General features: G+C 50.1%; 10 protein-coding genes across 10 annotated transcripts; 5 read left to right on the top strand and 5 right to left on the bottom strand.

Annotated features, from left to right (window-relative positions):
* Positions 1-87: 87 nt before the first annotated feature.
* On the top strand, positions 88-1,317 carry trm8 (tRNA (guanine46-N7)-methyltransferase; the record flags this gene model as incomplete). Its single annotated transcript, XM_057273312.1, has 3 exons — positions 88-254; positions 385-572; positions 653-1,317. 3 exons carry the CDS (start codon positions 88-90, stop codon positions 1,315-1,317), a joined length of 1,020 nt encoding a protein of 339 aa, XP_057141491.1.
* A 121-nt stretch (positions 1,318-1,438) lies between these two features.
* N7471_000590 (LIM domain protein) lies at positions 1,439-4,265 on the bottom strand. The gene is made up of 3 exons (XM_057273311.1): positions 4,084-4,265; positions 2,094-4,033; positions 1,439-2,032 (listed from the first exon to the last, which is right to left on the bottom strand). Exons 1-3 carry the CDS (start codon positions 4,157-4,159, stop codon positions 1,706-1,708), a joined length of 2,343 nt encoding a protein of 780 aa, XP_057141490.1. The 5' UTR covers positions 4,160-4,265; the 3' UTR covers positions 1,439-1,705.
* Positions 4,266-4,980: 715 nt separating this feature from the next.
* Positions 4,981-6,554, top strand: N7471_000589 (MCT family MFS transporter; the record flags this gene model as incomplete). The annotated part of the gene is made up of 2 exons (XM_057273310.1): positions 4,981-5,199; positions 5,256-6,554. The coding sequence occupies 2 exons, from the start codon at positions 4,981-4,983 to the stop codon at positions 6,552-6,554; spliced, it is 1,518 nt and encodes a 505-aa protein (XP_057141489.1).
* A 133-nt stretch (positions 6,555-6,687) lies between these two features.
* Positions 6,688-9,833, bottom strand: N7471_000588 (exosome catalytic subunit DIS3; the record flags this gene model as incomplete). The annotated part of the gene is made up of 2 exons (XM_057273309.1): positions 6,688-9,587; positions 9,638-9,833. The coding sequence occupies 2 exons, from the start codon at positions 9,831-9,833 to the stop codon at positions 6,688-6,690; spliced, it is 3,096 nt and encodes a 1,031-aa protein (XP_057141488.1).
* Positions 9,834-10,102: 269 nt separating this feature from the next.
* N7471_000587 (carbon-nitrogen hydrolase family protein) lies at positions 10,103-11,179 on the top strand (the record flags this gene model as incomplete). Its single annotated transcript, XM_057273308.1, has 5 exons — positions 10,103-10,114; positions 10,175-10,267; positions 10,324-10,607; positions 10,673-10,751; positions 10,823-11,179. The coding sequence occupies 5 exons, from the start codon at positions 10,103-10,105 to the stop codon at positions 11,177-11,179; spliced, it is 825 nt and encodes a 274-aa protein (XP_057141487.1).
* A 358-nt stretch (positions 11,180-11,537) lies between these two features.
* N7471_000586 (uncharacterized protein) lies at positions 11,538-11,967 on the bottom strand (the record flags this gene model as incomplete). Its single annotated transcript, XM_057273307.1, has 2 exons — positions 11,538-11,622; positions 11,708-11,967. 2 exons carry the CDS (start codon positions 11,965-11,967, stop codon positions 11,538-11,540), a joined length of 345 nt encoding a protein of 114 aa, XP_057141486.1.
* A 564-nt stretch (positions 11,968-12,531) lies between these two features.
* On the top strand, positions 12,532-17,868 carry N7471_000585 (bifunctional ATP-dependent DNA helicase/ssDNA endodeoxyribonuclease DNA2; the record flags this gene model as incomplete). The annotated part of the gene is made up of 5 exons (XM_057273306.1): positions 12,532-14,232; positions 14,292-14,387; positions 14,444-14,938; positions 15,002-15,263; positions 15,338-17,868. The coding sequence occupies 5 exons, from the start codon at positions 12,532-12,534 to the stop codon at positions 17,866-17,868; spliced, it is 5,085 nt and encodes a 1,694-aa protein (XP_057141485.1).
* Positions 17,869-18,423: 555 nt separating this feature from the next.
* N7471_000584 (uncharacterized protein) lies at positions 18,424-20,724 on the bottom strand (the record flags this gene model as incomplete). Its single annotated transcript, XM_057273305.1, has 2 exons — positions 18,424-20,471; positions 20,526-20,724. 2 exons carry the CDS (start codon positions 20,722-20,724, stop codon positions 18,424-18,426), a joined length of 2,247 nt encoding a protein of 748 aa, XP_057141484.1.
* A 430-nt stretch (positions 20,725-21,154) lies between these two features.
* Positions 21,155-22,777, bottom strand: N7471_000583 (ribonuclease P protein subunit p40; the record flags this gene model as incomplete). Its single annotated transcript, XM_057273304.1, has 7 exons — positions 21,155-21,392; positions 21,456-21,795; positions 21,859-22,002; positions 22,058-22,159; positions 22,233-22,295; positions 22,429-22,573; positions 22,634-22,777. 7 exons carry the CDS (start codon positions 22,775-22,777, stop codon positions 21,155-21,157), a joined length of 1,176 nt encoding a protein of 391 aa, XP_057141483.1.
* An 824-nt stretch (positions 22,778-23,601) lies between these two features.
* On the top strand, positions 23,602-25,082 carry N7471_000582 (uncharacterized protein; the record flags this gene model as incomplete). Its single annotated transcript, XM_057273303.1, has 3 exons — positions 23,602-23,936; positions 23,999-24,311; positions 24,393-25,082. 3 exons carry the CDS (start codon positions 23,602-23,604, stop codon positions 25,080-25,082), a joined length of 1,338 nt encoding a protein of 445 aa, XP_057141482.1.
* Positions 25,083-25,813: the final 731 nt, after the last annotated feature.

Genomic DNA, 25,813 nt, shown 5'->3' with positions numbered 1-25,813 from the left:
AGTAAAAGGTGGGGCCGGGATTTTCTCAATTTCGTCGACTTCGGCCTTTTCGATTTCCCTTGACTTTCCTCTTGTCAGATCTTCACAATGGCCACCCAAAATCCACCTTCAAAGCGACTCAAGCGCGAAGAGTACCGTCGCAATGTCCAGGCCCAGCAGGAATCCACCGATGGCTCCGTCATCAAGATGCCGCAGAAGAAATTCTTCCGCCAGCGCGCGCATGCGAATCCATTCTCTGATCACCGGCTAGAGTAGTATGTATCCTCTTTTTGCCTATTTCACATCAAAATATTTCTATGGGAATATTCATGGGGTTCTCGAGCTTCACTGGCGATAATTCCTACGCATCCGATCCTGAACTGATAGCTAATAATACTCCAATAGCCCCATCAGCCCCGCGCATATGGACTGGTCACCCCATTACCCTGCATTCGTGGATCCAGATACATCCAAACTGAACCTCAGCGGAGGGCGCAAGTTGACCAAGGAGGTCGAAGTCGTGGATATCGGATGCGGATTTGGCGGGCTAATGGTTGGCCTGGCGCCATTGTTGCCAGATACCCTAATGGTCGGTAAGTACAGCGCAGCGATCTGCAAATATATATTCGCACCCGGCCGAATGAGCACCACAAAACTAACAACAAAACCACAGGCATGGAAATCCGCACCTCAGTGCTGGAATACGTGAGCTCTCGCATCCACGCCCTGCGCAACCAACAACAACGTCTCAAGAACAAAGCCGCGAACGCATCATCAACCGAACCTCAAGATGCCTCGACGCAACCCGAAAACAGCGAATCAACCCCGGCCCCAGCCCCAGCCAACGACGACGAAATCGGCACGGAGAAACTCTTCCCAGGAAACTTCGAAAACATCACCGCAATCCGCAGCAACACAATGAAGTTCCTCCCCAACTTCTTCGGCCACCACCAACTCTCCAAGATCTTCATCTGCTTCCCGGACCCGCATTTCAAGGCCCGTAAGCACAAGGCCCGTATTATCTCCGAGTCCCTGAACTCGGAGTATGCGTTTGTCTTGCGGCCCGGTGGCTTGCTGTACACGATTACCGATGTCGAGGAGTATCACCACTGGGTCCTGCGGCATTTCCTGCATGGGGAACAGCCGGAGGGTGGGCCGGCTCCTGCGTCGAGCAGTAAGGATCTGTTTGAGCGGGTTTCTGAGGAGGAGCTTGCTCTTGATCCTTGTGTGCGGGTTATGAAGTTTGAGACTGAGGAGTCGAAGAAAGTTACGAGAAATAAGGGAAACAAATATGTTGCTGTTTTCAGGCGCAAGGCTGATCCCGAGTGGCCTGCTTGAAATTCAGTGGAGAGAATTAGATACCTAATCAGAGAGGAGAATACGGGAAGTTATTGGAATCATTGATCTCAATGATATGACGATAAGACAGAGAGAGGTGTTTAGAGAGGTGTTTAGAGAGGTGTTTAGAGGCGTTTTTCCTCATTCTAAATGCATTGCCAATATCATACTGACAATCTTCGCTGGCTAACAAAACCTTGGAACTCAACACAAAAAAGAACAAACTCCCGAAATGAACCCGAAAAAAGGGTTGTGGAACACATGCAGAGAAATCAAGAATCAAGTGATGCAACAATCAAACACCGACATCATGCGTGCATCTATCATAAAAGCAGTAGTCTCGTTAAAACATGGTGGTCGTAGCCCCCCAACTAGATGGTGCAAAAGCCTAACACATCCCAGGTGCCTTAAGACGGATACCTTCACATCTCTCACAGATAGCCAGTTGGACCGGACCACCGATGATGCGTCCCTTGGCTGTTCGCTTAGGCTCACCTTCACGAACGAAGAACCGGCCCTCCGGTCCAAACCCATCGCCACACTCGTGACAATTGAAGCAGCGCTCGTGCCACTGGCCGCCAATTGCGGGGATGACAACCTCGTCCATGACATGCTGCTTGCAGCCCAGACAACGTGGTGCGGTACGGCGCGAGTGGCAATGAAGACACCACGCGAAGCCGTCTTTCTCGACAAAGGGAGTTTGGGAATCGAAGGGCTATGAGAAGAAATTGTTAGTTGTCTTGCGTGCGAAATTATCAGAGGAAATCAAAACATACATCACCGCACTCTGCGCAGAAGAAGTGGCCGACATGCCATTCGGCACCACATGCCACTACCACTTCTCCTTCAATGGGGGTCTTGCAGCTCTTGCAACGGGGGCTGAACATCTCGTGGAAATCAAGGTGGCAGTAGAAACGTGGCACACGGGCCTCAGGGTCATTACCCTCGGTTTCTAACCTCTCGGCTCTGCTAGACTCCGGCTCTTGGTAGAAAGCCACACATTCGAGAGCTGTGTGGCAGTGGAAACAAGTGAAACACTCCGGGTGGAATCGACATCCGCCAGCGGTCACAATTTTTCCGGAGATGGAAAGCGTACATAGCTCACAGCTTGCAGTTGGGACACCGGATCGTGTATAGGGCGAGTACCAACGGCTCTGCGAATCAGGTCCCTGCTGTTTCGGGAAAGCCTGTTTAGTTGGGCTAGTTCTCGTCGGCTGGGGTACCGCTCTGGTCGATTGCTTGGAAGGAGCCTCTATCTCGGAGATAGTGGGTACTTTGATGTCTGGGACATGGATCACGGGGATTGGAGGCGGCTCGGAGACTTCGATTGAGGGGGCTGAGACTTCAATGGTCGGTGCTGCCACTTCGATCACGGGTAGGGTTGGACGATCAGGCTTCGGCTGATCAGTTGGTTTCCAAGTTTGGTCGAAGCTCACGATTGGGCGTCCAACTCGATCACTGACGGCTGAAGGCATTGGTAGCTTTTCACTGCGGTCCCCTCGTCTTTTGCTGGTCGCTGCGCGAATATCGTCACTGCGTCTCTCTCTTCCATCCTGGGTGGGGACAGGTTCATCCTTTTGTTCGGGGGGAGGAGTTGGAGTAGCACGCTCGTTTCTAGTATAACCGGCATTGTGTGACTGAGTGGGGGGAGGAGTAGCACTTTCGTTTCGAGTGAATCCGGCGTTACGCGACTGGGTGGGAGGATTCTTGTGGGTTTCAAATCGCGAGATTTTATCCATCACAGGGCTGCTGTGAGCTCTATTCTGCAACCAAGGAAGTGGCCTAGGAACACGCCCCAGAGCGTTGCGCGGTTTGTTCTTCAAAGCTGACGAGTCAGACTTAGAGAACTCTGACTTTGCTTCGGGCTCCTTCTGAGTATCAGTGGGCTCTTCGTAAATTTTGTCGTCAGGGTTCCTGAAGATTCCTTTAGATGAATCACTGCTGACAGTTCGCGTTCTGGGAGCAACAGGCTGCTCGGGTTCCTCGTCAGGTAGTTTAAAGTTAACTTTGAGATTCTTCTTTGAGGGTCCAGCCAGAGATGATCGTTTCCGCAGCGACTCAGGGCTAGAGTTACCATCAGAGGATACACTTGAGCCTGTCGACTGGCTGAATCTATTGGTCAGGGAGTTATGTTCTCGGGAACCATTTCGGACAGGGCTCTGGCTGCGCCTGTTGGCATCGGGATTTTGGTAGGGTGCGTAAGGGTTTTTGAAAGCTTGACCAGGATTCTGGTGCATCCAAACTAGCTCTGTCGCCTCATCCTGGGCTGCTTGGTGAAGACCAACATCGTCCTGAACATCCATTTTCTGCAAGGCATCTCGTAGTGACCGTGCCTCCTCCTTTTCGTGTCGTCGTTGACCATTTTCACGATAGGACAGAGATGGAGATGCCGGGATGGGAATGGTACGTGCATGAATTTGTGCCGGAAACACGTTCTTTCGGATGGAGTGCGTGCGTGGCTCCTGAGCTAAAGGTCGGCCCATTGCACTGCCGCTAGTCACATGGGAATTCGTCCGGCGATGGGACATTGCACTGCCTGAGCGTCGGTGATCTTCAATCTCATCTTCGACTGGGGCGTGCATGGAGAATGCCGAGGATGCCCTTGGAGGAAGACTATCAGGCAGATCGCTTGTTGATGCGGCTGCTCTGCCTGGATATGGACGAGATCCTGTCGGACGGGCGGGACGATTTGCCCGCAAGTCCTTCAAGTACGTTGCTATTGACTCATATCAGCTCCGAGTCGTGCAACACCAAAGAGTCACTTACAAACTTGATCATTGGACATGAAGGATGGGCCCGGAGGTGAGACCTTCCTCTGACCAGTGGTATGTTTATGCATCATGAAATAGCAAGGATCAAGGATTTGAAGAGATATACGGATAAGTACAGGAAAGAGGGACCAAGATGAACTAAGATGAGATGAGTCTAGTTGCGATCTACACTTGACGGTCTGAGCTGGCTAGCGTCATTGGGCTGGTCCCCCTCCCAAACAAACCCCTAGGGCCCGTCGCGAGGCAACGGATGACTCATCATGTTTCTTATCTATGTATAGATAAGGGCTTGGTTCTATTAAACCCTATTAAGCCCTATATTGGACAACGTAGGTGCATATTCGAATATATAGCAGTTAATACTTGACAGAGTCTCAGCCCTATGGACACATGTCTCTAATTAAGCTTAGACAGCCATTCTTCAAACCTTGGAATGACTAAAAATCCCCCACATCTGCCCAACTTGGACTCGACTGGACTCTCTCCGCATCGGCTTCTCGGCACAAGATACCCCACAGCCAAGTAACGCTGACTCCTCGACTGAGAACTGCACAGGTTCGGAAGCAATGTAGCTGTATATCAGCTTCCTTCATTGGTCAAATATCGCCGAATAGAAATAATAAACCACGAGGCCCTGGCCATCTTTCCTCTATACGAACAATGTTCCTCGAATTCGGCATTTTGTCCGATAATCCGATAGTCCGCTGACTCCAATTATTACCAATGATAAACTGATCGAAATCTAGTCCCTTTTTTTTTTGGTTAGCGTGCTAACTTAAGTCTCTTGCTTCTTTCACTACATACCTCCATGTCGTGACGAAAACGGCAACCGGTTTCGGTCTTCTAAGGAGCTCATAAAATAACAACAAGCTGGGCTTGTATTTTAGCTACCATGGCAGATAATGTGCCAATTGATATCATCCGTTCCCACCAGGACGATCTGGACCGAGAGACTGCAAAACAGGAACAGAGGTTGCATCCGCAGTCGGCACCACTAGACGTGGATGAAGATGAAAAATATAAGCGCGATGTGGCCCCGGACGGTGGCTATGGCTGGGTCTGTGTCGCCTGTGTTTTCTGGATTAATGCGCATACCTGGGGCATTAATAGCGTGAGTCATATATCTTCCCCTTTCATTGTCATCTTACTAACAGGTCTGATATCCAGAGCTATGGAGTCTTCTTAAGCTATTACCTCTCAAACGATGTATTCCCCAACACATCTGCCCTATCGTATGCCTTCACAGGCGGCTTGAGCATCTCCTGTGCCCTTCTGGTGGCCCCATTAGCCACCCACATGATCCACAAATGGGGTGTACGATTTGTACTCAACCTGGGCGTCTTCTTCGAAACCCTCTCTCTAATAGGGTCCTCATTCGCAACCCAGAAATGGCACATCTTCCTCAGCCAAGGCGTCTGTTTCGGCTGGGGCATGGGCTTCCTCTTCGTGGGCAGTGTCGGTATCACCCCGCAATGGTTTGACAAGCACCGTGGTGTAGCGATGGGCATCAACGCTGCCGGATCTGGTCTCGGTGGCCTGATCTACTCCCTCGCAGTGGGCGCCATTATCCCGCGCTACGGGTTGGGCTGGGCGTTCCGCATTTTGGGTATAATTTCCTGCGTCGTGAACCTGGTCTGCTGTAACTTGCTCCGGGACCGCAATAAGGCCGTCGGCAGTAGATTCACAGCTTTCCATCTGCCCCTCCTGCGTCGCCCGGAGTTTTTGCTCTTCCTCGGATGGGGTATGTTCAGTATGCTCGGCTATGTGGCGCTGCTGTTCAGCGTTGCCAACTTCGCTCTTTCCGTCGGCCTCTCGTCACACCAGGGGAGTATTGTCTCGGCGCTGCTCAACCTCGGTCAGGGTCTCGGCCGTCCGTTTGTTGGCATGTTCAGTGACCGGCTTGGTCGCATTAATATTGCCACCTTCCTCAGCTTCCTCTGTGGTCTGTTCTGTCTCGCCATCTGGACTTCTGCTGATAGTATGGGTGTGGTATGCTTCTTCGCCGTTTTGGTTGGCACTGTCGCAGGCACGTATTGGGCTACTGTTTCTCCTGTTCTGGCGGAGATTATTGGTATTAGAGACCTTCCTTCCGGGTTAAGCATTACCTGGCTCACACTTGTTGCTCCTTGCACTGTCTCCGAGGCTATCGCCCTTCAGCTCCGCAGCCATAGTGTTGGTGGCGGGAGTTCATATCTGCGCGTTCAGTTATTTACTGGATTCATGTATTTCGGTGCTTCCTTGTGTTTGTGGGTCGTCCGTGGTTGGAAGGTCGGCGAGTTGGAGCGTGCTCAGGGACGTCGTGATTCCACCGTCCAGCCTGGCCCGTTGACTGGAACTCACGGCGGAAATGAGAAGGAAGACCGCCCTGCGACTATTTCCCCAGCCTTGGAGGCCACTGGAACAGATGCTCCGTTATGGGCCCCGGTCAGCTTGGTTCGCAGGATGATCACTTTGAAAAAGGTTTAAATATAACTGCATAGCGCAGAGTACAGATATGCCAGACAAAATGAACATACAAAAATAGACAATCGTCTGTCATTCATTTGATTTGAACGCCGTTTTAACACTAGATCTAATCTACATGGATGTAGCTTTTGGTTCATGCCTCCGTAACCAGAATCCGGACCCTTCTCTTGCCGGCGCCACGACCCTCTTCCTTGACGGAGCTGACATTGACACGAACCTTTTGGAAGAGTTCGACTGTCACACTGCGTTCCTTCTCCGGGTGACCCTTCTCTTCCACACGAAGGGTGTATTCCTCGCTATCAAACTCCGTGGTGCGGTGAGGAGCTAGCTCCCGTCTCTCGGCGACAGAACGAGCTCCAGATTCACCGGGCAGGACGAAGTCCTCAAGACGAACGACACCTTCAATACCGAAGCGGGGAACGAAGATGACAACACCGTTCTCGAACACACGCATCACGTACCCTTCTTCTTCAATGCCCGCATCAACACCGTCGGCGGCCATCTTCTCTCCACGGGCCTTGAGAGCCTGACCCACGTAGTATTCAATACTAGCGCGGCCGGCATGCTGTGCATTGCGGTGACGGACGTTGATGTTCCGGCAGATGTCTTCTAGCTTGTTGCGGGTGCTGACACCCTCGATGACTGCGTGTCCATCCTCGCCTTCATACCCAATGGCAGAAGCCAATTGCCGGTGAACCATAAGATCGGCATATCGTCGAATGGGTGAAGTAAAGTGGGTGTAGATGGGTGACGCGAGACCGTAGTGACGGAACTCAGATTCGGCAAAGGCACCCGCGCAGAAGTATTCGGCAGAGGTCATGCAACGGGTCGCCAATATACGGACCAGGGTGTTGAAGAATGGGTTCTTGGGATCGACGCAGCGGTCCAAGGAATCAGCCAGAGCTCGCGAACTGGAGACATCAAGCTCCATGTTCCGCTTTTTCGAGAGTTGGTTTTGGAGGTCCTCGAAATTCTGAGGCGGTGGAGTGGCGTGTCGACGTAGCAAGGCCGTCTGAGAGAAGGACTCATAGACCTTCGAGCCAACAGTGATATTGGCGAGAAGCATGAACTCTTCGACCAAACTATTAGTGTCAAGCATAGCCTTAGTCTTGACATCCGTCAAAGGATCGCCCACTTCGTCACCCTCGCTCTCTATGCGGACTTCCGGGGAGGCAAGGTTCAAGGCACCAGCGTCCATACGCTTCTGACGGAGAACCTTGGAGAATTTCAAGAGGGTGCGCATGCTTTCGGTTAGCTCGTCCTGCTGCGATTTGTCGTCAATGCGCAACTGAGCTTGTTCGTAACTGAATGCTTCCCGGGAGCGAATGACCGACTTAGAGAAGTTCGAAGACACTATCTCGGCATCAGGTGTCATCTCCCACTGAACCGAGAAGGCATATCGTTCAACATAGGGCTTGAGAGAGCACAGATCTGTACCAAGAAGATGCGGGAGCATGTCGATACGCTTATCGACTAGGTAAACAGTGGTTCCGCGAACACTGGCCTCGAGATCCATTGGGTTGTTGGGCTTGACGAAATGCGACACATCCGCAATGTGGACACCAACCTCGAAGTTTCCATTTGGCAGAAGACGCGCGTGAAGTGCGTCGTCAATATCCTGACAGCCGGGTGGATCAATACTGCAAATAAGCAAGTCTCGAAGATCTTTCCGGCCGTTCCAGCCCTTGTCTTCCTTCGAAACAGGGACCTTCCAATCATGTCCTTCAGATGGAAGGCAGTCCAGTACAGACTTCGGGAATGGCTTGTACTGAACGTCGTATTCAAGCAATAGAGCCTCGGTTTCGGCACCCTTGGTTTCAAGCTCTCCCAGAGACCGAATGAAGTGGCCGGTAGGGTATCTCGAATCGCGGTCCCAAGAATCGATGGTGACAAGAATACGCTGACCAAGAATCTCGCTAGCCTGTCTTGTGCGTACTCTGATCTTCGGGATACGCTTGTCCATGGGCAGCAAGAAAACGTTTTGTTGCCGTCTGCCAGAGGCCTGTGAGCCAGTAGAATTCGAGTCAACGTGGCCAACGTATTGACGCCAGCTGCGCTTGATCACACCAACAACCTTGGCAGTAGGTTGTGGCTTGCCATCTGAGTTCTTGCCATGGGCCTTTTTGACTTCTTCCTGGAGAGCTTTGCGTTCTCTATCCGTCACCACAGCCTCGCTCTCCTCAGTATCAGGGTTATCATTACGGGTCACGGCCTCCTCGTCCACAATCTTAGTTGAGGGGCTCTTCCACTGGTCCTGTGGTAGAATTTCGACCACGACAGAATCACCTGCAATAGCGCGGTTACTGTTATCACGGCCCAGAATGAGAAGAGGTTTATCGAAAGCTGCGGTCTTGACGGAGGCTTCCAGGTAGTTGTAAGGAGAAACATTGAACACTCCTTGGTGCAAAGTCCCAGCTCGCAGACCAGTCGTGAGTTTTGACATTGAGAAGTATTCAGGGTAGAATAGTTCCCCGCGAGTTGCTTCTTTGGCATCTCGCGCATCCTTTGACTCGCTGATCATATCCAGCAACATTTCAGACCCCTCCAAACCGGAGACATAGTCAGATAGCGACAAGGCCGCCACATTTTCTTCCTTGCATTTCCGGAGGTTCTCCTTGTCATCAGTTATGACCACAATTGCCGGAATCGCCTTCTCTTTCTTTCCCTTTTTCGCTGATTGTTGCAGGTGGGAACCGTACCAGCTTGCTACCATGCGCACAGCGCGGTCGTTCCTATCGTTGATTGTTTCTTCCGGACCTCTCCGAACATGGGTCTCTCGGCGGAACTCATTGAAGAAGAGGTAGAAGCGCTTTTCGTCTGACTTGACGAGGGCCAGAAGACGGTTGTAAAGTGGTAGTGACCGGTTTCTCAATTCCTCGAGGACGGTCTGGAGGACAATCACATCGTAAAAGGCGCCAGTGTGCTCAAAAAGATCCATTCCATTAAGCAGCGCATTTGTATCTGGAACAATGTAGTGGCCTCGGGGGAATGCCGTTGTGCCGGCGGGGCGATCGGATAGGATGAACGGCGCAACTGTTTCGCATTAGCAACTTGCTCGACCATCACCGTAATCACTTCCTTACTGTTTCCATTGGCATCAGCCGGCGCAATCGTCGGGCATTGTGAGCAGAGCTTAGAAGAGCAAGGAATATCTTCTCTCAAATAGAGCTCGCGGACAATCTTTTGAACCTTTCCACTTTTCGTCGACCTAACGAAGACCTTGCTGGTAACATTTGCGGCCTGCGGGTTGGCAGACAAGTCTCTCCTTAAACTCTTCATTGCGACGATAAGATTCTACCGTCTAGCAGTTGCTGAATCCGTCAAAACCTGTGTGCCTTGTGAAAGATCCGAGGTGAGAGTCTTGGCGGAAGAAAGGTTATCGCTGATCATCGCGATAACTAGCTGAGTCAGCATACGGGCTCGTCACTTTGGGGTCGAAAGATGCCATTTAATTGCTAACAATAAACGTATTTTCTTGTGAAGAACTTGCTTTCATATTCCTTTCAAGTGTCTGTTTACGTGTCTTTCAGATTTTGAATCTTATCACTATGGTTTTAGCGGTATGTGCACCACCATCCATCGGGCGTGAGCCACTGGGCTAATACCCTGCTTTGATATAGGCCGTGGGGCAGATATGCTCGACTAGCAACATAACTTCGAATCTAGCTCAGTGCAAGGTGTTGGTTCGAAAGGCTGCTGCAGCAGGCGCCAAGGTAATATTATGTATATTCTATTGCCAACTCTCTGATAGACAGCTCATGTATGTTAGGTGCTGTTTCTTCCAGAGGCATCGGACTATATCGCATCCTCCGCAGAGCAATCCTACTCCCTCGCCCAGTCTGAAGAGAGGGCTAGCTTTGTGTCATCCTTACAGAAAGATGCAATGGAACAGGAAATCCACATCAATGTTGGGATCCATGAAATAGCTTCTGAAACCAGGCTCAAGAATTTATTGATTTGGATCGATGACAAGGGAACCATCACCCAAACCTACCAGAAAGTCCACCTGTTTGACGTTGATATCAAAGACGGACCTGTACTCAAGGAGAGCGCGTAAGCTTTTTTTTAAAGATCCGATAGATGACTTGAGTATCATTCGCTAATTTTGAACCATCTAGGAGCGTCCAGCCGGGACAACAAATCCCAAAGCCATTTGAAACACCTATAGGGCGTGTTGGTCTAAGTATTTGTTTTGATGTAAGTACAATGCATGTTGACATTATAGGACATCAGCCGGTTCAACTTCTTACTCATTCTGGATTATCTAGTTGCGTTTTCCAGAGATCAGCCTGGCATTGAGGCGGCAGAATGCTGAGATCATCACATATCCATCGGCATTCACTGTTCCGACGGGCAAGGCTCATTGGGAGCCTTTGCTACGAGCAAGAGCTATTGAGACCCAGTCATACGTGATTGCAGCTGCGCAGGCAGGCACCCATAATGAGAAGAGACGAAGCTATGGTCATTCTGTTATCATCAACCCGTGGGGTGAAGTGGTAGCAAAGCTGGGAGATGAGCACCAGGAACCACAAATCGCGACTGCCGATATTGATCTCGATCTTGTGGCAAAGATTAGGCGTGAAATGCCGTTGCTTCGGAGAAATGATCTATATCCAGAGATCTGAGAATCCATATGTGAATAGCGAGGAGGCGAATGCCAGTCGGCATCTGTTTTCCAGTACATTTTGCGAAGAGCGTATTAGATATCAACTTTCATGCTGTTTAACTTGAATAATTTCATGATGTACTCAGTGCGAATTATAAGCATTTCTTTTGCGACCGGAGCACCTATAACCAACATGACGGAAAGAAACTTCGAAAAGTGTAAAGTGATACAACAAGGAACAAACGAAAATAAATGAGCATGCAAAAAAACCTGTCTAAGAACGAGACCGGAACATCATATCTGCCGTCGCAGGTAGTACAGGCATAAATCAAAATAGTCCCTCTTTGATCTCTATGTACAGTGTACAAATTTGGCGTTTATTTCTTGACCTTGTCGGGGTCCTCGAGGATTCCCTCAGCTTCCAGTCTCCGTCGGGCCTCTTCGAGAGCCCATGTTTGTATACTATCGCAATTGTCAGTATTCGAGTTGTGCGAGGGGCATAGAAGCCAATATTGAGGCGCTAGGTTGGGATACGGATTATACGTACGAGGTATCAGGCTTGAAAACGTATGCGACACCAGCGACCAAAAAGCTTCCAATGAATCCGTAGTACCAAATGTTCTCCCAGCCTTCCTTTTCGTACTTCTGGCCGGGCTTGACACCGAACAGCCAGCCGGTGGGAGGATCATAGTGGTCACCATGGTCCGCGGCGCGGAGACTGGATCGAGTTGAGAATGCCTGGGTGTTCTGGGGCTGGCGAAGGAGGCAGCGCGCCCGGAGGATGTGCGACAATGGCCGGGCAGTCATCTTGAAGATGGGGGTGAAGGAGGGTTGGGGCCGATCAAATGAACACTGGCGTGCGAGGAAATTGGTGGAAGTCACAAGGGACAGAATATCCTCTTAAATTCAAGTGGCAATGTCGGTCTCAATTGATATGTTGCCTCTTACAGGAGAGTGGAGGGGTGCTTCGGCGGGTTGATGTTGAAGCCGTAAAAGGCCGGGAAGCTGTCCAGTTATCGCGCTAGTCTACTTTGGGCAATTTTCTTGTCCGCCTTCACACCTGTTATTTCAGGCAGAACTACGCTCCTGCCTTGGAAAATAGGTGTCAGCACTACACACGCGACGCGTTCTTATCACCTCTGGCCCTCCCCCATTATTGCCCGCCAACAAGGCGCTGGACTCGCCATTCGTTTCATCTTTTCATATGCACAAACATCCGAAGTAATTGAACCGGTAAATACCATCTTTTAACTGGTATGTTTCATCTCAAGCCCCCAATGTATCTCCATTTCTGACATTGTCCTCCAGCTTCCCGCGGAATGTATCATTATCAATTTTGAACGCGTCATTGGATATTTCCGAATCGAAGCAATGGCAACAAACAATGCATACCCCATATCCTCAAACTCACGAACAAAATTGAACGCGTTTCGCTTCCAAGAAGGCGACGTAGTTCCCGACGGCGCTACCTCGAAAGACGAGACGAAATCAGTTAATGGGAGCAAAGAACATAAAAGCTCGGGCTCAAACAGTGTAGCAGAGCTGATGCAGGCGTCTTCTGACAAAGGATGTCCTCCGCCTCGCGACGCTCAAGCACCGGAACCCCAAGTACAAGAATCAAAGCTGATTAAAGAATGCCCTCAGACTCCGGGAAATAGGATACCTCTGGCGGATTTGATCAGCAACGCTGAGGATTCGTTTGATCCCGCGCCAGGCCCGGAGGTGACGCCAGTTGAGCATGTCATCTGGCAGCATGTGCCTGCCAGCTCGAACCCAGACACCTCGTCCCAGACACCCGCGGGTCGTCGCAGGAAGCGCCGGCATAGTTCTTCGCCTGCTGGTTCTCCCTCGAACGGGAATAAGAAAAAGGTGCAAAAGGAACCACTTGATCTGCATTCAATACAAGCCCTCTTCAAGACACCGCAACATGATATGGCTGCTGAATTGTGGAACAACTACATGGATAAAAACATGGTTGATGGCCCCGATGATCTTCCACCGCCACGGTTCGCAAATCTTCTTTCCTCGTCGCCACAGACACCAGGTTCCGGCAGAACAAGTCGAGACTCGTCAGGGCTGAGACGCGCGATCAGCTGCACCACCGATTTCCCTACCTCTCGCACAAAACGACGACGAGTCAATAGACTAGATGTTGGTCCCAGTCGCGGCGTGTTTCAACGAACTAGCAGCAATGTCGAATCTGGGAAACCCAAGTCCTCAAGGATCAACTATCTTATGGAAAAGATTGAGAAAAGTATACACATGGCCCCTGCCGATGTGGCTCCACCTGGATCGTCGCCTCTGCGCCAACATATGGATACGCGAAGGTGTCGATCGTCTTCCCCCACGAGGGACAATAAACTTCACGAGGCCGACGAAGAAACCGCCGAATCCCCATGTGCTGTACCGCTTGAAAAAGTAAGACCTGGGAAACTGCCCGTTCTTCAAGAGTCGTCCTCCGAGTTCGGAGACGATGATCTTGATCAAGATCTGATGGACCTAGCCAATGCCTCGGATGATCCTTTCATTGAGCCGGCACATTCATCTAATGATCTTGATCAAGGTCTGATGAAGCTGGCCGATGCCTCGGAGGATCCTTTCATCGAGCCGGCACATGCATCTAATGAGTTTGCTTCTCTGGGATCTTCTGACTGGGCTGCCCTTGACGCAGAAAAGTCTCGTTCATGGCAGCCCAAAAAGAATTCAATGCTCGACAGCAAAGCTCCCATACTCATACCCCATAACACTACGACTAACGAAACAAAACGCGATGAATTCGATGACTTTGAAGATGAATATGATGATCTGCCTGACAACTTGCAGGAAATTCTGGCAAAGTGTGACACAAAGCCCGTTCCGGTCAATTCCTCAAAGCCAACAACCACTGGACCATCTTTGCAGAGGTCAGATGCAATGAATTCCCCGGTAAATGGCAGTATGCATAGCAAAACCCCAACTGCCGTACCAGTCAAACCTGAGGTGGCATCATCGGATGATGAGTTTGATGATGATTTTGATCTGGAGGCCATTGAGCAAACTATGAAGCAAGCTGGTGAAGGAGGACCCGCTTATGTTAGTCACTCTTAGTCGGTTAATTTCTAGATATATGCTAAGACAGTCAAAACAAATAGAACCTAAAAGGGCGACAAGCCATCAAACGTTACCAGATCGTTGACATCACGAAGAGCACATATGTTACTCCGAAAGGACGTACTCAGCCAGAGCAGGTCAGATACCTTGCCCTTGCCCCGGATCTAGTCCCGTCCGCTGACTTTAAGTACAGGGTTTGCTAGTTGAAGACGAGAAAACCCGAGACCGCAAGGCTATTATCTTGCGAGAGTCATGGTTTGACACTCCCTGCAGCAAGGACTCGTACATCCACCTGGTCGGGGACTTCAACGCAGCCGGCCAATGCGTTGTGGATAATTTGAACCACATGATCATCCTTCACCCTGACCATCTCATTTCTGCTACGGTCGTAGCAGACTCGATAGACTGCCAGCGACGGGCCGTCCTTCAAGATCGAGTCAAAGTCATTGCCGCACTCGAACGACCGCAAGCCTTCGGAGTGTTTTTCCACGAAGTTTTTCAAGAAGCCCTCAAAGCGAACCAATGGGATATGGAGTCATTGAAGACATTGGTCGAAACCGTCATGGGCAGACACATTGAAGAGCTGTACTCGATTCAAATGAGTATCCCTGAAGCCGTTGAATATCTCATGAGCAGGATGCCTGCTGTTCTCGACTGGGCAGATGCTTTCCTTCATGTCAAGCCACAGGTATGTCTCACTGCCGATGGAGGCTTCTTTCTACCAAGGAAACTTGCTAATCAAGATCAATAGGCCAAGTCTATGGTTGAAGACCGCAATAGCACTAAGCTGAACTTGAGTATCAACAAACTGCTTGAGGTAGAGGAGCACATCTGGTCCCCAATGTATGGCCTCAAAGGCAACATCGACGCGACGGTGCAAGTCACTTGTCGTGAAGATAAGATGGAGAAGAACCTCGTGGTTCCGCTGGAGCTCAAGACTGGACGAAGGGATACAAATCAGTCACATAGGGCTCAAACAGCTCTCTACACTCTACTCCTGTCGGATCGCTATGGTAAGTGATGAGATGTTCGCTCAACCCCCCGATCCTCTTTAAGCTAGTTGACTAGTTGCTCAAAATTGTTGCAGATATCGATGTTACATTTGGCCTTCTCTACTACCTTGAGCTAACAAAAACACTGAGTATCCGTGGGATCCGACACGAACTGCTCCAGATGATCCAGGTGCGCAATCACCTCGCTGGCTATATTCGAGAAAGGCAGCAGCTTCCACCGATGTTGAAGAAAGCTCGTCAATGTATTCGATGCTATGCCAAGACTCCTTGCCTCATCTACCACAAGCTCTCCGAGGATGGTGATGGCGAGACCAGCGCACTTGGCGAGGATTTCGATGCAGCTGTTGGCCATCTGAACAACGGTGATCGGGACTTCTTCCGTAAATGGGATGAACTTCTGACCAAAGAAGAGGGTAATCTCGTGAAGTTCAGGCGAGAACTTTGGACATTGCTGAGCAGCGAGCGTGAAGCTCTGGGCCGATGCTTCGGGGATGTCGTTATCGATCCGAATTCTGTGTATGAGGAGAACATCGGGACAAAGATAAACCGCTACCATTATACGTTTGTCAAAAGGCAGGCGCCTCCTGGTTTCTCCTTTGCTGAATCTCAGATATCTGTGGGTGAACCGATTGTCATTTCGGATGAAAAGGGCCACTTTGCTCTTGCCAACGGATACGTGGTGCATAGTAGTTCGTCACACATCAAGGTTGGCGTGGACCGGAAACTTCACAATGCACGATCAAAGACGGCTGGCTTCGATGCAGTCACAAACCAGTCTTTCAGGGGAATCATGGAGGTCGGGAAAGAAGAGCCTGCTGCCCTGGAAACCCCAGATGAACAGCTCGTTTACCGGATCGACAAAGATGAGTTTAGCAATGGCATGGCCATTGTTCGAAACAACCTCATCTGTATGATGGATAAAGACTTGTTCCAAGCGAGGCAGCTTCGACGGCTCATTGTTGAGGGGCAGGCGCCCGCCTTCAAGACGACATCATCTTCATACACGATCTCCGATCCTGGCAACCTGAATGTTGATCAAAGACAAGCCATTGACAAAGTGATGAGCGCCAAAGACTATGCTCTTGTCCTTGGAATGCCTGGGACTGGAAAGACCACAACCATCGCCCATATAATTAGGGCCCTTGTCGCACAAGGCAAGAGTGTTCTTCTTACATCTTACACCCACACTGCAGTTGACAACATTCTGCTGAAGATTCGAGACGACGACATTCGTGTGCTGCGTATAGGTGCAACCGCCAAAATCCATCCAGATGTTCAGGAATTTGCCGATCTTGCCGCAATCCCGAAATCAACCATTGAAGAACTCAAGGACTCATACGAAAAGCCGCAGGTCGTTGCCACTACATGCCTCGGAGTCAACCATAACATTTTCAACCAACGCATCTTTGACTATTGTATTGTCGACGAAGCGTCGCAGATCACGCTCCCAGTCTGCCTCGGCCCCATTCGTATGGCAAGGACTTTTATCCTGGTCGGTGATCACTATCAATTGCCGCCGCTTGTGCAGAACAAAGCGGCCCAGGAAGGAGGACTTGATATCAGTCTCTTCAAACTACTCTCGGATGCACAACCAGATTCGGTTGTCAGCCTCGAGCACCAGTACCGCATGTGTGAGGAAATCATGTTACTTTCCAACACTCTGATCTACTCGGGCCGTCTCAAATGCGGCACGCCGCAGGTATCAGCCCGGTCTTTGGATATACCCAAGATCAACGCCCTCGAGAAATTCCATGTTGAGGACTTGAGCCATGCTCAGTCACAGTCCCAACGAGAAATCTGCTCGGGCACCCCCAGTAACACCTGCTGGCTGCGAGACTTACTGACACCATCTGCAAAAACGTGCCTGGTCAACACCGATCCGATCGGCCCCGCAGCCCTCGAGATAGCACAGGGCAATCGAGTCGTGAATCATATGGAGGTCTTCCTCTGCTCACAACTTGTGGAGTCATTCATTGCCTGTGGTATTCCCGCGCGCAACATTGGTGTAATCACTTTCTACCGCAGCCAACTCTCTCTCCTTCGCCAGAGCCTGCGACACTACACCCCGGATCTGGAAATGCACACTACAGACAAGTTCCAAGGCCGCGACAAAGAGGTCATTATCCTGAGCTGCGTCCGCAGTAACGCCGAAAACAACGTCGGCGAGCTCCTACGTGACTGGCGTCGTGTCAACGTCGCCTTCACCCGCGCCCAGACCAAGCTCCTGGTTGTCGGCAGCAGGTCCACTCTCCGTGATGGCAACGAGCTCCTCTGCAAATACGTGCGTCTAATGGAAAGCAAAGGTTGGGTTTACAACTTGCCCAGCGAGGCGATAGACAAGCATGTTTTCCCTTCCTGTACAACACAGTCGCAGCTCATGTCTCCGGGTGCGGCCTTGACTCTTGGCTCTGCCAAGGGCAAAGGTAAGGGTAAGAACAAAACACCTTCTCGCTCTTCCCGTGAACCACTAAGCCCACTGGGTTCCCGACAAGCAGCACCCGGCCTTCGAAAGCCTTCAAAGACGGGTGCAAAGCTGTTCAACGGCACGAAGGTGGTTGGGAATCGGCCCATCCTGCGAGACATAGTGAATGACCTGACGGGCTAGCATACCATGTTTCAATCAAGGTCCTTGTTTCTGTTCTTCAAATGCAAATCGAGGCGTTCTGTTTTATCATCTCACGCGACTTGGCACGCCGATACGGCCATTCCTTACATGTAATGTTTTGGGCTTGGCGAATGCACTGAGCATCCTGTATTTTCTAATTTTACTTAGCACGGGAGCCTGTTGGTTATTTGCTGTCAAATGTGGTTGTATACTAGGATTTGTTTCTTCCATTGTGAGCACTGTAGTCTGCAAGCAATACGCAACCTTGGAAGATGCTCGATGTTCCGCTTCTCAATTAATCGAATCTACAGTAGGAATTGATAAACGAGAAAATTGTATTCATGTAGGCTACAATCCATGTGTACCTACTGCAACACCGTGGTCAGAATCCCCCTGATGAACAAATCCTCCTTCGAAATTCAAAATACACATCACAAGAGCAAAGACCTCCTTCTCAACATCCTCCGATATTTCTCCTCAAAGACATCCGTTAGTTCATCATCATCCTTCCAAAAAATCCACGGTGTGCCAGACAAACACCATCTCTTCCCGATTCTACTTTGTAGAGACTCGTGCCTTTTTCGCCTTGGGTCCGTTCAAGTAGGTTCGGTCGCCATTAGGGCTAACAGTCCATCGGGCATGATTGTTTGGGTTGGCCACAAAATTGCTAGGCACGATGTTTTCCATAAACTGGAAGGTTCTCTTGCTGGGCGTAGCGGGGGAAAGGGAAGAAACAGAATGCATGCGCTCCTTGGTAGGGGTGGAATAAATTCCCTGCATTTGTTGGTTGGGTTGCTGAACTTGCTGAGCTGCTGAAGCCTGGAGTTGTTGGGTTTGCTGCATCACAGACTGTATGCGCTCCTTGGGAGGAGTGGGATAAGCTCCCTGCAATTGTTGGGTGGGCTGCTGAACTTGCTGAGCTGCTGAAGCCTGAAGTTGCTGGGTTTGCTGCATCACAGACTGTATGCGCTCCTTGGGAGGAGTGGGATAAACTCCCTGCATTTGGTGAGTGGGTTGCTGGACTTGCTGACTCGCTGAAGCCTGGAGTTGCTGGGTTTGCTGCATCATAGACTGCATGCCCTGCTTGGGAGGGGTGGAATAAACTCCCTGCATTTGTTGGGTGGGCTGCTGAACTTGCTGAACCGCTGTAGTTTGGAATTGCTGGCAAGCTCCCTGCATTTGGTTGGTGGGCTGCTGAACTTGCTGGGCCGCTGTAGTTGGGAATTGCTGGTAAGCTCCCTGCATTTGGTGGGTGGGCTGCTGAACCTGCTGGGCCGCTGTAACGTGGATTTGCTGGGTTTGTTGCATCACAGACTGCATGCGCTCCTTGAGAGGGCTGGAGTAAACTGCCTGCATTTGTTGGGTGGGCTGCTGAACTTGCTGAGCCGCTGCAGTTTGGAATTGCTGGGGTTGTTGCATTGCATTCTGTTGCTGTTGCTGATACCGGTAGTGACGGACTTGCTGTTTGTGCTGCATGATCTTTCGTTGGCACAGGTCAAGCTGCTGTTTCTGAAGCTGACACTGCTGCTGGTAGATCTGGAGCTGGTTTGGATCTCCGGGCTGCTGTTGTTTCAGGTGGGCTTCCTGTTGCTTAAGTTGGTGCCATTCAATACGAAGATAGTGCTCTTGACTTTGAAGACGCTGTTGGAGTTGAAGCAGCTGATTTTGGCTGGGATGGGCCGCTGGCACTGGAGCCATCGAGGCAGGGACAGGAGTCGGGGCAGGGAAACGAGTCATTGGAGCAGGCATTGGTTTCATTGGGGCAGGCATGGGTGTCGTCGGGGCAGGCGCAATCTTCTGAGGTGGTGTCACTGGGGCAGTTGTGTTTCCCTTCGCCTTGCTTGGAGTGCTTTGTGCCTTTGTCTTCTTCTGCTTTTTATGTAGCTCGTCATCCTGCTTGCTCTTGGGAACCCGCTTGGCTTTCTGCTTGGGCGGTCGCTTAGCAGGTTGAGGGCGCGATTTGCCTCGTGACAACTCAAAGACCTTGACCGTACCAACAGCTGAACTGGAGGTGGCAGGAGCGACTTGGAAGGCTGGATCAAGGATGACCGGAGCGCGTTGAGGGACCGGAGCAACATTGGCGACTGGAACAACACGGGTGATGTGGCTGACTGGAGGGATGGCTTTGGTAACCGGGGCATCAATGGCGGGGGTGACTTGAGCAGCTGGATCAATGGCGATCGGAGCGCGTTCAGTGACTGCAGTAGCAACTTTGGTGACTGCAGCAACTTGAGTGATTGGAGCGGCTTTGACTGGAGCGGCTTTGGCTGGAGCGACTTTGGCAGCCGGATTAATGATGATCGGGGCGTTTTTGATAACCGGGGCATCAGTAGCGGGAGTAAGTTGAACGACTGCAAGGGGAGGACCCAGGTCGGCGTTTTCGAGAGACTTGAGGGTATCCAGCGGATAGACTGTACCCGGCTGGTTGGTGCAAGGGCTCAGTGGGGTCACATCATCAATCACGATGGGATTAGATGATTCAAGGCCAAGCTCCAGGTGATCCTGGGTTGCTGGGCCAATGACAGGGTCTACCCCAAGTTCAACAAAGGCCTTGTCAAAATTCGAGCCGGGAGCCTCATCGGGGTCTCCTTCGAAGCGATATCCTAAGAACATAAGTTAGTTTAGTTCGATGGTCCTAAACCAGGGGATGTAGTTACCATTAGCACGAGCAAGTTCCCAAATAGACATGCAGGAGCCATCTGCGCGAGAAATTATCTCAGGTACTTTCCATTCATCGAGGCCCGGCATGGCCTTTTTCGGTTCTTCATCACGGGGCACATCGACAAAGGCGTCGGTAAAGAATTGGGTAGGCTCGGTAGGCTCCATAACGGTAGGCTCCACAACAGTAGGCTCCATAACGAATGATGGGATGAATATGAATGAAAATGAGAGTACAGAGAGTTGTAGAGTCAAGGAAGGTGCAGAAACACGAAATTTGAAAAAGCTGGATGAAGTGTGTCAATTGCTGAGCGAGTGGAGGACTCGGAGAGCAAAGACTATGGAATAGCTAACTGTATTTTGTAGTGAATGAATGATGGATGGATGGGTAACAAAATGTAATGATGGGAAAGAGGTATGGGGTATGGGGAAAGAAAGAAGGAGAGAGGAACGAAGAAGAAGGAAGAAAGAACGAGGAAGGATGAAGGGTGATAGGGGATTGTGGGATTGTGGTAAGGTACGTGATGTGCCCTCGTTCAGGGCAAGATCATGGGGGTTGCGTGGATGAAGCCCTGCCTTAAGCTCCCCATGGGGTACTTGGGTCGGCGACAAAGGGTAAAGGGTTAGGTCAGGGTTCGGTCACTGATGCCCCCATCAACTCCCAACATAAAGTAACACGACCACCAGGTTCAGTGGTTCCTTCACCATTCACCTGGGACTCTTCGATGGATACACTGGGCTGTCCACTGGATTGTCCACTAGGAAGGACCATAACCGTGAATCCGTCCCTTCCTTCCACAGCTTCTTTGCCCAGAGTAGCGACGGCAAGCGCAAACCAGGATAGATTGCTAGCCTTGGTGCTTTGCCTATCCATTGGACAATGTCAGCTCTCAACCAGACTTTTATACCAAGGGATATTCTGGACTCACAACATATTGAGGAACAGCCGCATGATCCAACGGGACGATATCAAACCATGCCATTTTAAGCTCATCGAATCAGAGGCCTGGCTTTCATCTGCGTCTGGAACCGCATACCGACTCAGGTACGGATCGACGTCATCTTCCCCAGATAATCGCGGAGATGCCATCTGAACCATGGCAAGCCATTCGGATAGGGAGCCACAATGTTCCTGCAGATCACCTTCCGACATTTCCTCGAGTACTTTCCCGTTTTTGTAAAACGGCGGAGTCATTATTTGCTCGTGATCAATTTCCTGTGGCTCACAGGTTATCAACTGTGGTTGAAGCTTATTGATCGGCTTGTTTCCTGATCCGACTTTTAGTATATTGTTGCTGATATTTCCTTTTTAGGGTTCGGGGGCTTGATCACCTTCATCTAGACCGGGGTTGCTTTCCAGGTCGTGGAAGAGCCAGGCCATTGATTGAGTCAGAACATTGGTGAATGCCCGTACGATTCTTTCGAAGCCTTTCTTGCCATGTAGCATCGAGGGCAGCCGTAAGTTCAATTCAACCACTGACGACATGATTAGTAAAGGTTCAACCAGCCCATTTGCTCTGGTTGTACACACAGAATCTTTCTTTTGCATGCTTTCTGCCGCCGCTGCGGAACGGCTTGCCCGTGAGACCTGTTCGCTCATAGATCTCCTTTCCTAGTTCCATTCGAAGTACGCCTATTTCCATTTGAATCAACTCTCGGTTCCGCAACAGCAAGACTCTTCCAGCCGCAGCTTCAGGAGAACGAACCATCTTGAAGTGTGAAGACATTATCGGATCCCGAGCGTCCTTCAGAGATCATCAAAATATTACCTATACCCCAAGTCAGATTGCCGTTTTCGAAAAATTGCACTCTCTGGGCACAAAAGCTGTCCGAAGCTTGTGCAACTGATGACCACTCAAATATGGAAGAGCTTTTAGACTAATCTGGCGAAGACAAAAATACCTGACTTGATATATGTATTGAAGAAATCATGCTCAAGCAGAGCCGAAGGAGCCATGAAGACTCGTGCATATCGAGGTTTTTCTAGTTTGGTCTCGAGCGACGGCTTGATCTGTGAGTAGAGCTCCCTTGGGAAGATAACCTCGACCTATACGCAATGATCAGTCAAATGACTTTTACCTCTCAAGGCAAGCCACAAGCCACCTACTGAGTGTACAAATGCATGATTTTGAATCGTAGAAAAGGGCGATCTCTTGCCAGGGATCTGCTTTGAGTCGATGAATGCCGGCAGTTGAGCGATGGTTGTGAAACACTTTTCACGACGCGATGTATCGTCCACTTCTTCAAACATGTTGTCTCTGATAGCCTTCGAAGTGATGCTTAAAGTTGACAATCGAAGCTCTTGGGTTCTGAAGTGTCAATTTTTCAGCCGAAGGGTGAGGTTCGATTAAGCTCGGGCTTATCGGACCCATAAGGCTGCAGCTATCAAACCTTCCACATTCAGGTGTTGAATTGGAATTTGGGGTATTTTAACAAGGTCTAGGTAACCATGTAGGAATATTATACAGAATCTAGATATATCGAGTCTGAATGGCTTATGTGAATTCAAGGCAGAATGTATCAATAAATATTAACGGCCTCGGTATTGTAACAAGTATCATGGCTCAATGTAGCCTTGCTCTTATATCAACTTGTAAGAGACATCTGAACTTAGATAAAGCTCAGTATCAGTTCTTCTAAAGTGAAATTCGCTCCAATAGCTTTTATTATGCGACCATGTATATATAGCGCGAACAAAATGCACTGTCAATTAGAATATATGGTGGATAATGCATCGGAACAGTACCTATGACATACAATATAAAGCTTTGAAAAGAAACAGGGTGTGTTGAATAGGTCAAATGTAACTAAAATGTATCAATTGCAACCTAAGCAACATTGAACATGCCTATGCCATATTTCACAGCGGTGTTGCTTGTAAGTAGTAAAACGCATTTCTTCTCTATAGGTGGGAAACCGCCAGACCCAGCCAAATAAAAAGCTCACTGACATCTTAATTGTTGCTTCCTTTTATCCCGATTTTTCCGCCAACATTCTGGCAATTCAAACCCAACTTGGACGCAAAACCCAATACAATACAGCAGAAAACGTGGGGTGCCTGAGGCGAACCTCGTGATGGCGGCAACACCCGATAAGGATTCCCCGGCAATATCGGGCTACCCAAAGGCGGTACCCGAGTGTTCTCCAATTCAGTTGGTCCATCGTTCTTCGAATAGCATCCAACCTAACCTGCTAGGTCCTATCGCTTCTACTTCTGCTGCTGCTTCTGCCGCTGGTTCGAATGCAGGTAGACATCCAGTCTCGCGCCAATTGCTAGAGGAGGAAGACGAAGAGATGGCACCCGCTTCGCGTCGCGAGCTCCTACACAAGGATCACTTTGCATTCGTGTTTGGGAGTGTGAAGACCCAAAACTACTTAGATCCTGTTTCCAAGGGACCAGGCTCTCACACGTAAGTCTGGTTTTTGCGCCAGGGGCTGTCGTTCATTTACTGACAATGGTCTGGAACCACAGGATTCGCACTCTTGCTTGGAACCCCACGGGCCAGCTGATTGCGACTGGCTCAGCAGATCGCACTCTACGAATCTGGAACCCCGAACGTCCCCATGTACGATACTCTACCGAATTGCGTGGCCACACAGCTGGTATTGAGAAAGCTCTTTTCAACCCAGTTCGCGATGCGGAGCTGGCCAGTTGTTCGGCCGATGGTACAGTGCGCTTCTGGGATGTGCGCTCCAAGACATGTGTGAGCCGTCTAGATGTCGGCGGCGAAGCATTTACACTCTCCTGGTCTGCTGACGGCAGCACAATGATCGTTGGCAAGAAGGTAATCAAGTTCATGCAGCGCTGCGACTCTGCAGACTTGATATCTCTCATGATATAGTCACTAACATAACTATGTGAACAGGACGACACCTTAATCCCTGTCTCCGTTCAATTCCCATCATCTCCTACCACCCACCCCGATGGCGTGAACGCCCTCAACCTCCCCTCCTCTACACCCGGCGCAACCACATACACAGCTCTCGACCCTCACCCTCAGACCGTCCAAACAAATGCAACAACTTTCTCCTGGTGCATGCCGACACCCGAACGTCCGGAGCAGCATGTATTCGTGACAACCGGTGAAGGTAAGGTCAAAATAATGTCGTACCCTTCCTTCGATATTATGCACACCCTCAACGCCCACACCTCGGCCTGCCTTTCAATTGCGCTTGCCCCAACAGGCCGATACCTCGCAGTTGGCGGAAGCGACGCTCTCATCTCCCTCTGGGACACAACCGACTGGATCTGCCGTCGCACTTTGTCCAGTGAGAATGGTGGTGCTATTCGTGGCGTGAGCTGGAGCTTCGATGGCCGCTACATTGTTGGCGCATGCGACGAGCTTGGATGTGGTGGGAATGGACTGGAGATCTTCCATGCTGAGTCTGGTGATAGCATTTACACAATTCCTACTGCTGGCATCAATGCTGGTGTCTCTGCTGTTGCGTGGCATCCCTCTCGCTATTGGCTGGCTTACTCGACTACCACTGATGGACCTGGTAGCTCTAGTGCTGGAGGCTTGAAGATTGTCGGTGCTGCTGGTGGTGGCCTGTAATCTCGAGCATTATGTTGTACTTCTTCAGCAAGCTTTTTTTTGCCCTAACCTCTATGATCTAGATTATTATCAAAAATTATCATGAATGGACGTATTGAAAAAAGAGACCAAAGGAGCGCTAAGTAAGATCAATAGATTTCTTAAGATTTCGATGTAATATTGTAGCGATTGGTTATTAACATGAATTGACAGGCCCCAAATACTCCAATTGCAACCGTAGTAGCTATCCAAGAGAGAAGAGTTCCGCCCCAAAAAGACCGTTCATTCGTTCGTCATTTAATCATTCAAAAGCAGAGCTTGATGGAAGCTTGTGAAGCTGCCACTTTACTCGAACATTGTAGCAAGAAGAGAATTGCCAGTTCCGTGGTTGATATATCGACCCCCAGGGAAAGAAAGGTACTCAGCCCAAGATCTCGTAATAAGTGACCCCAATATAGGAGACCGAATCCTCACGTACATCAATCTCAGCCTGGGGCGGGGAAGGGAAAACAAAGCAACAAAGAAGTATCCAATAGGATGACGACCTGTTTCGAGTCGCATGCAAGACCCCTAGCCAGGATTGATAAAGGCGTCGATGGGTCTTCCTAATTATTGAGAGCCTAGGAGCTCGGACATTGAGCACGCCGAGGAAACACGAAGCCCCAATGTCGTTCGTCCAACGGCAACATGAGAGATTTCATTTGTTGCAACAATCTCAAGCTTGATGAGTTGTTGACATCGGAGACTTTCCA

Source organism: Penicillium samsonianum (genome assembly GCF_028829775.1).
Source record: "Penicillium samsonianum strain IBT 33392 chromosome Unknown utg000001l_segment0_segment0, whole genome shotgun sequence".
NCBI classification, from domain to species: Eukaryota; Fungi; Ascomycota; class Eurotiomycetes; order Eurotiales; family Aspergillaceae; genus Penicillium; species Penicillium samsonianum.
This window is presented reverse-complemented; position numbering and strand designations above follow the sequence as displayed.

What these genes read in the sequence shown, in the direction of transcription:
- N7471_000590 (XM_057273311.1), bottom strand. Translation starts at nt 4,159, where the DNA reads ATGATGCATAAACATACCACTGGTCAGAGGAAGGTCTCACCTCCGGGC. An exon ending in CATGTCCAATGATCAAGTTT is followed by an intron (nt 4,034 to 4,083) that starts GTAAGTGACTCT and finishes ATGAGTCAATAG; the next exon opens with CAACGTACTTGAAGGACTTG. An exon ending in TCTGCGCAGAGTGCGGTGAT is followed by an intron (nt 2,033 to 2,093) that starts GTATGTTTTGAT and finishes TTCTTCTCATAG; the next exon opens with CCCTTCGATTCCCAAACTCC.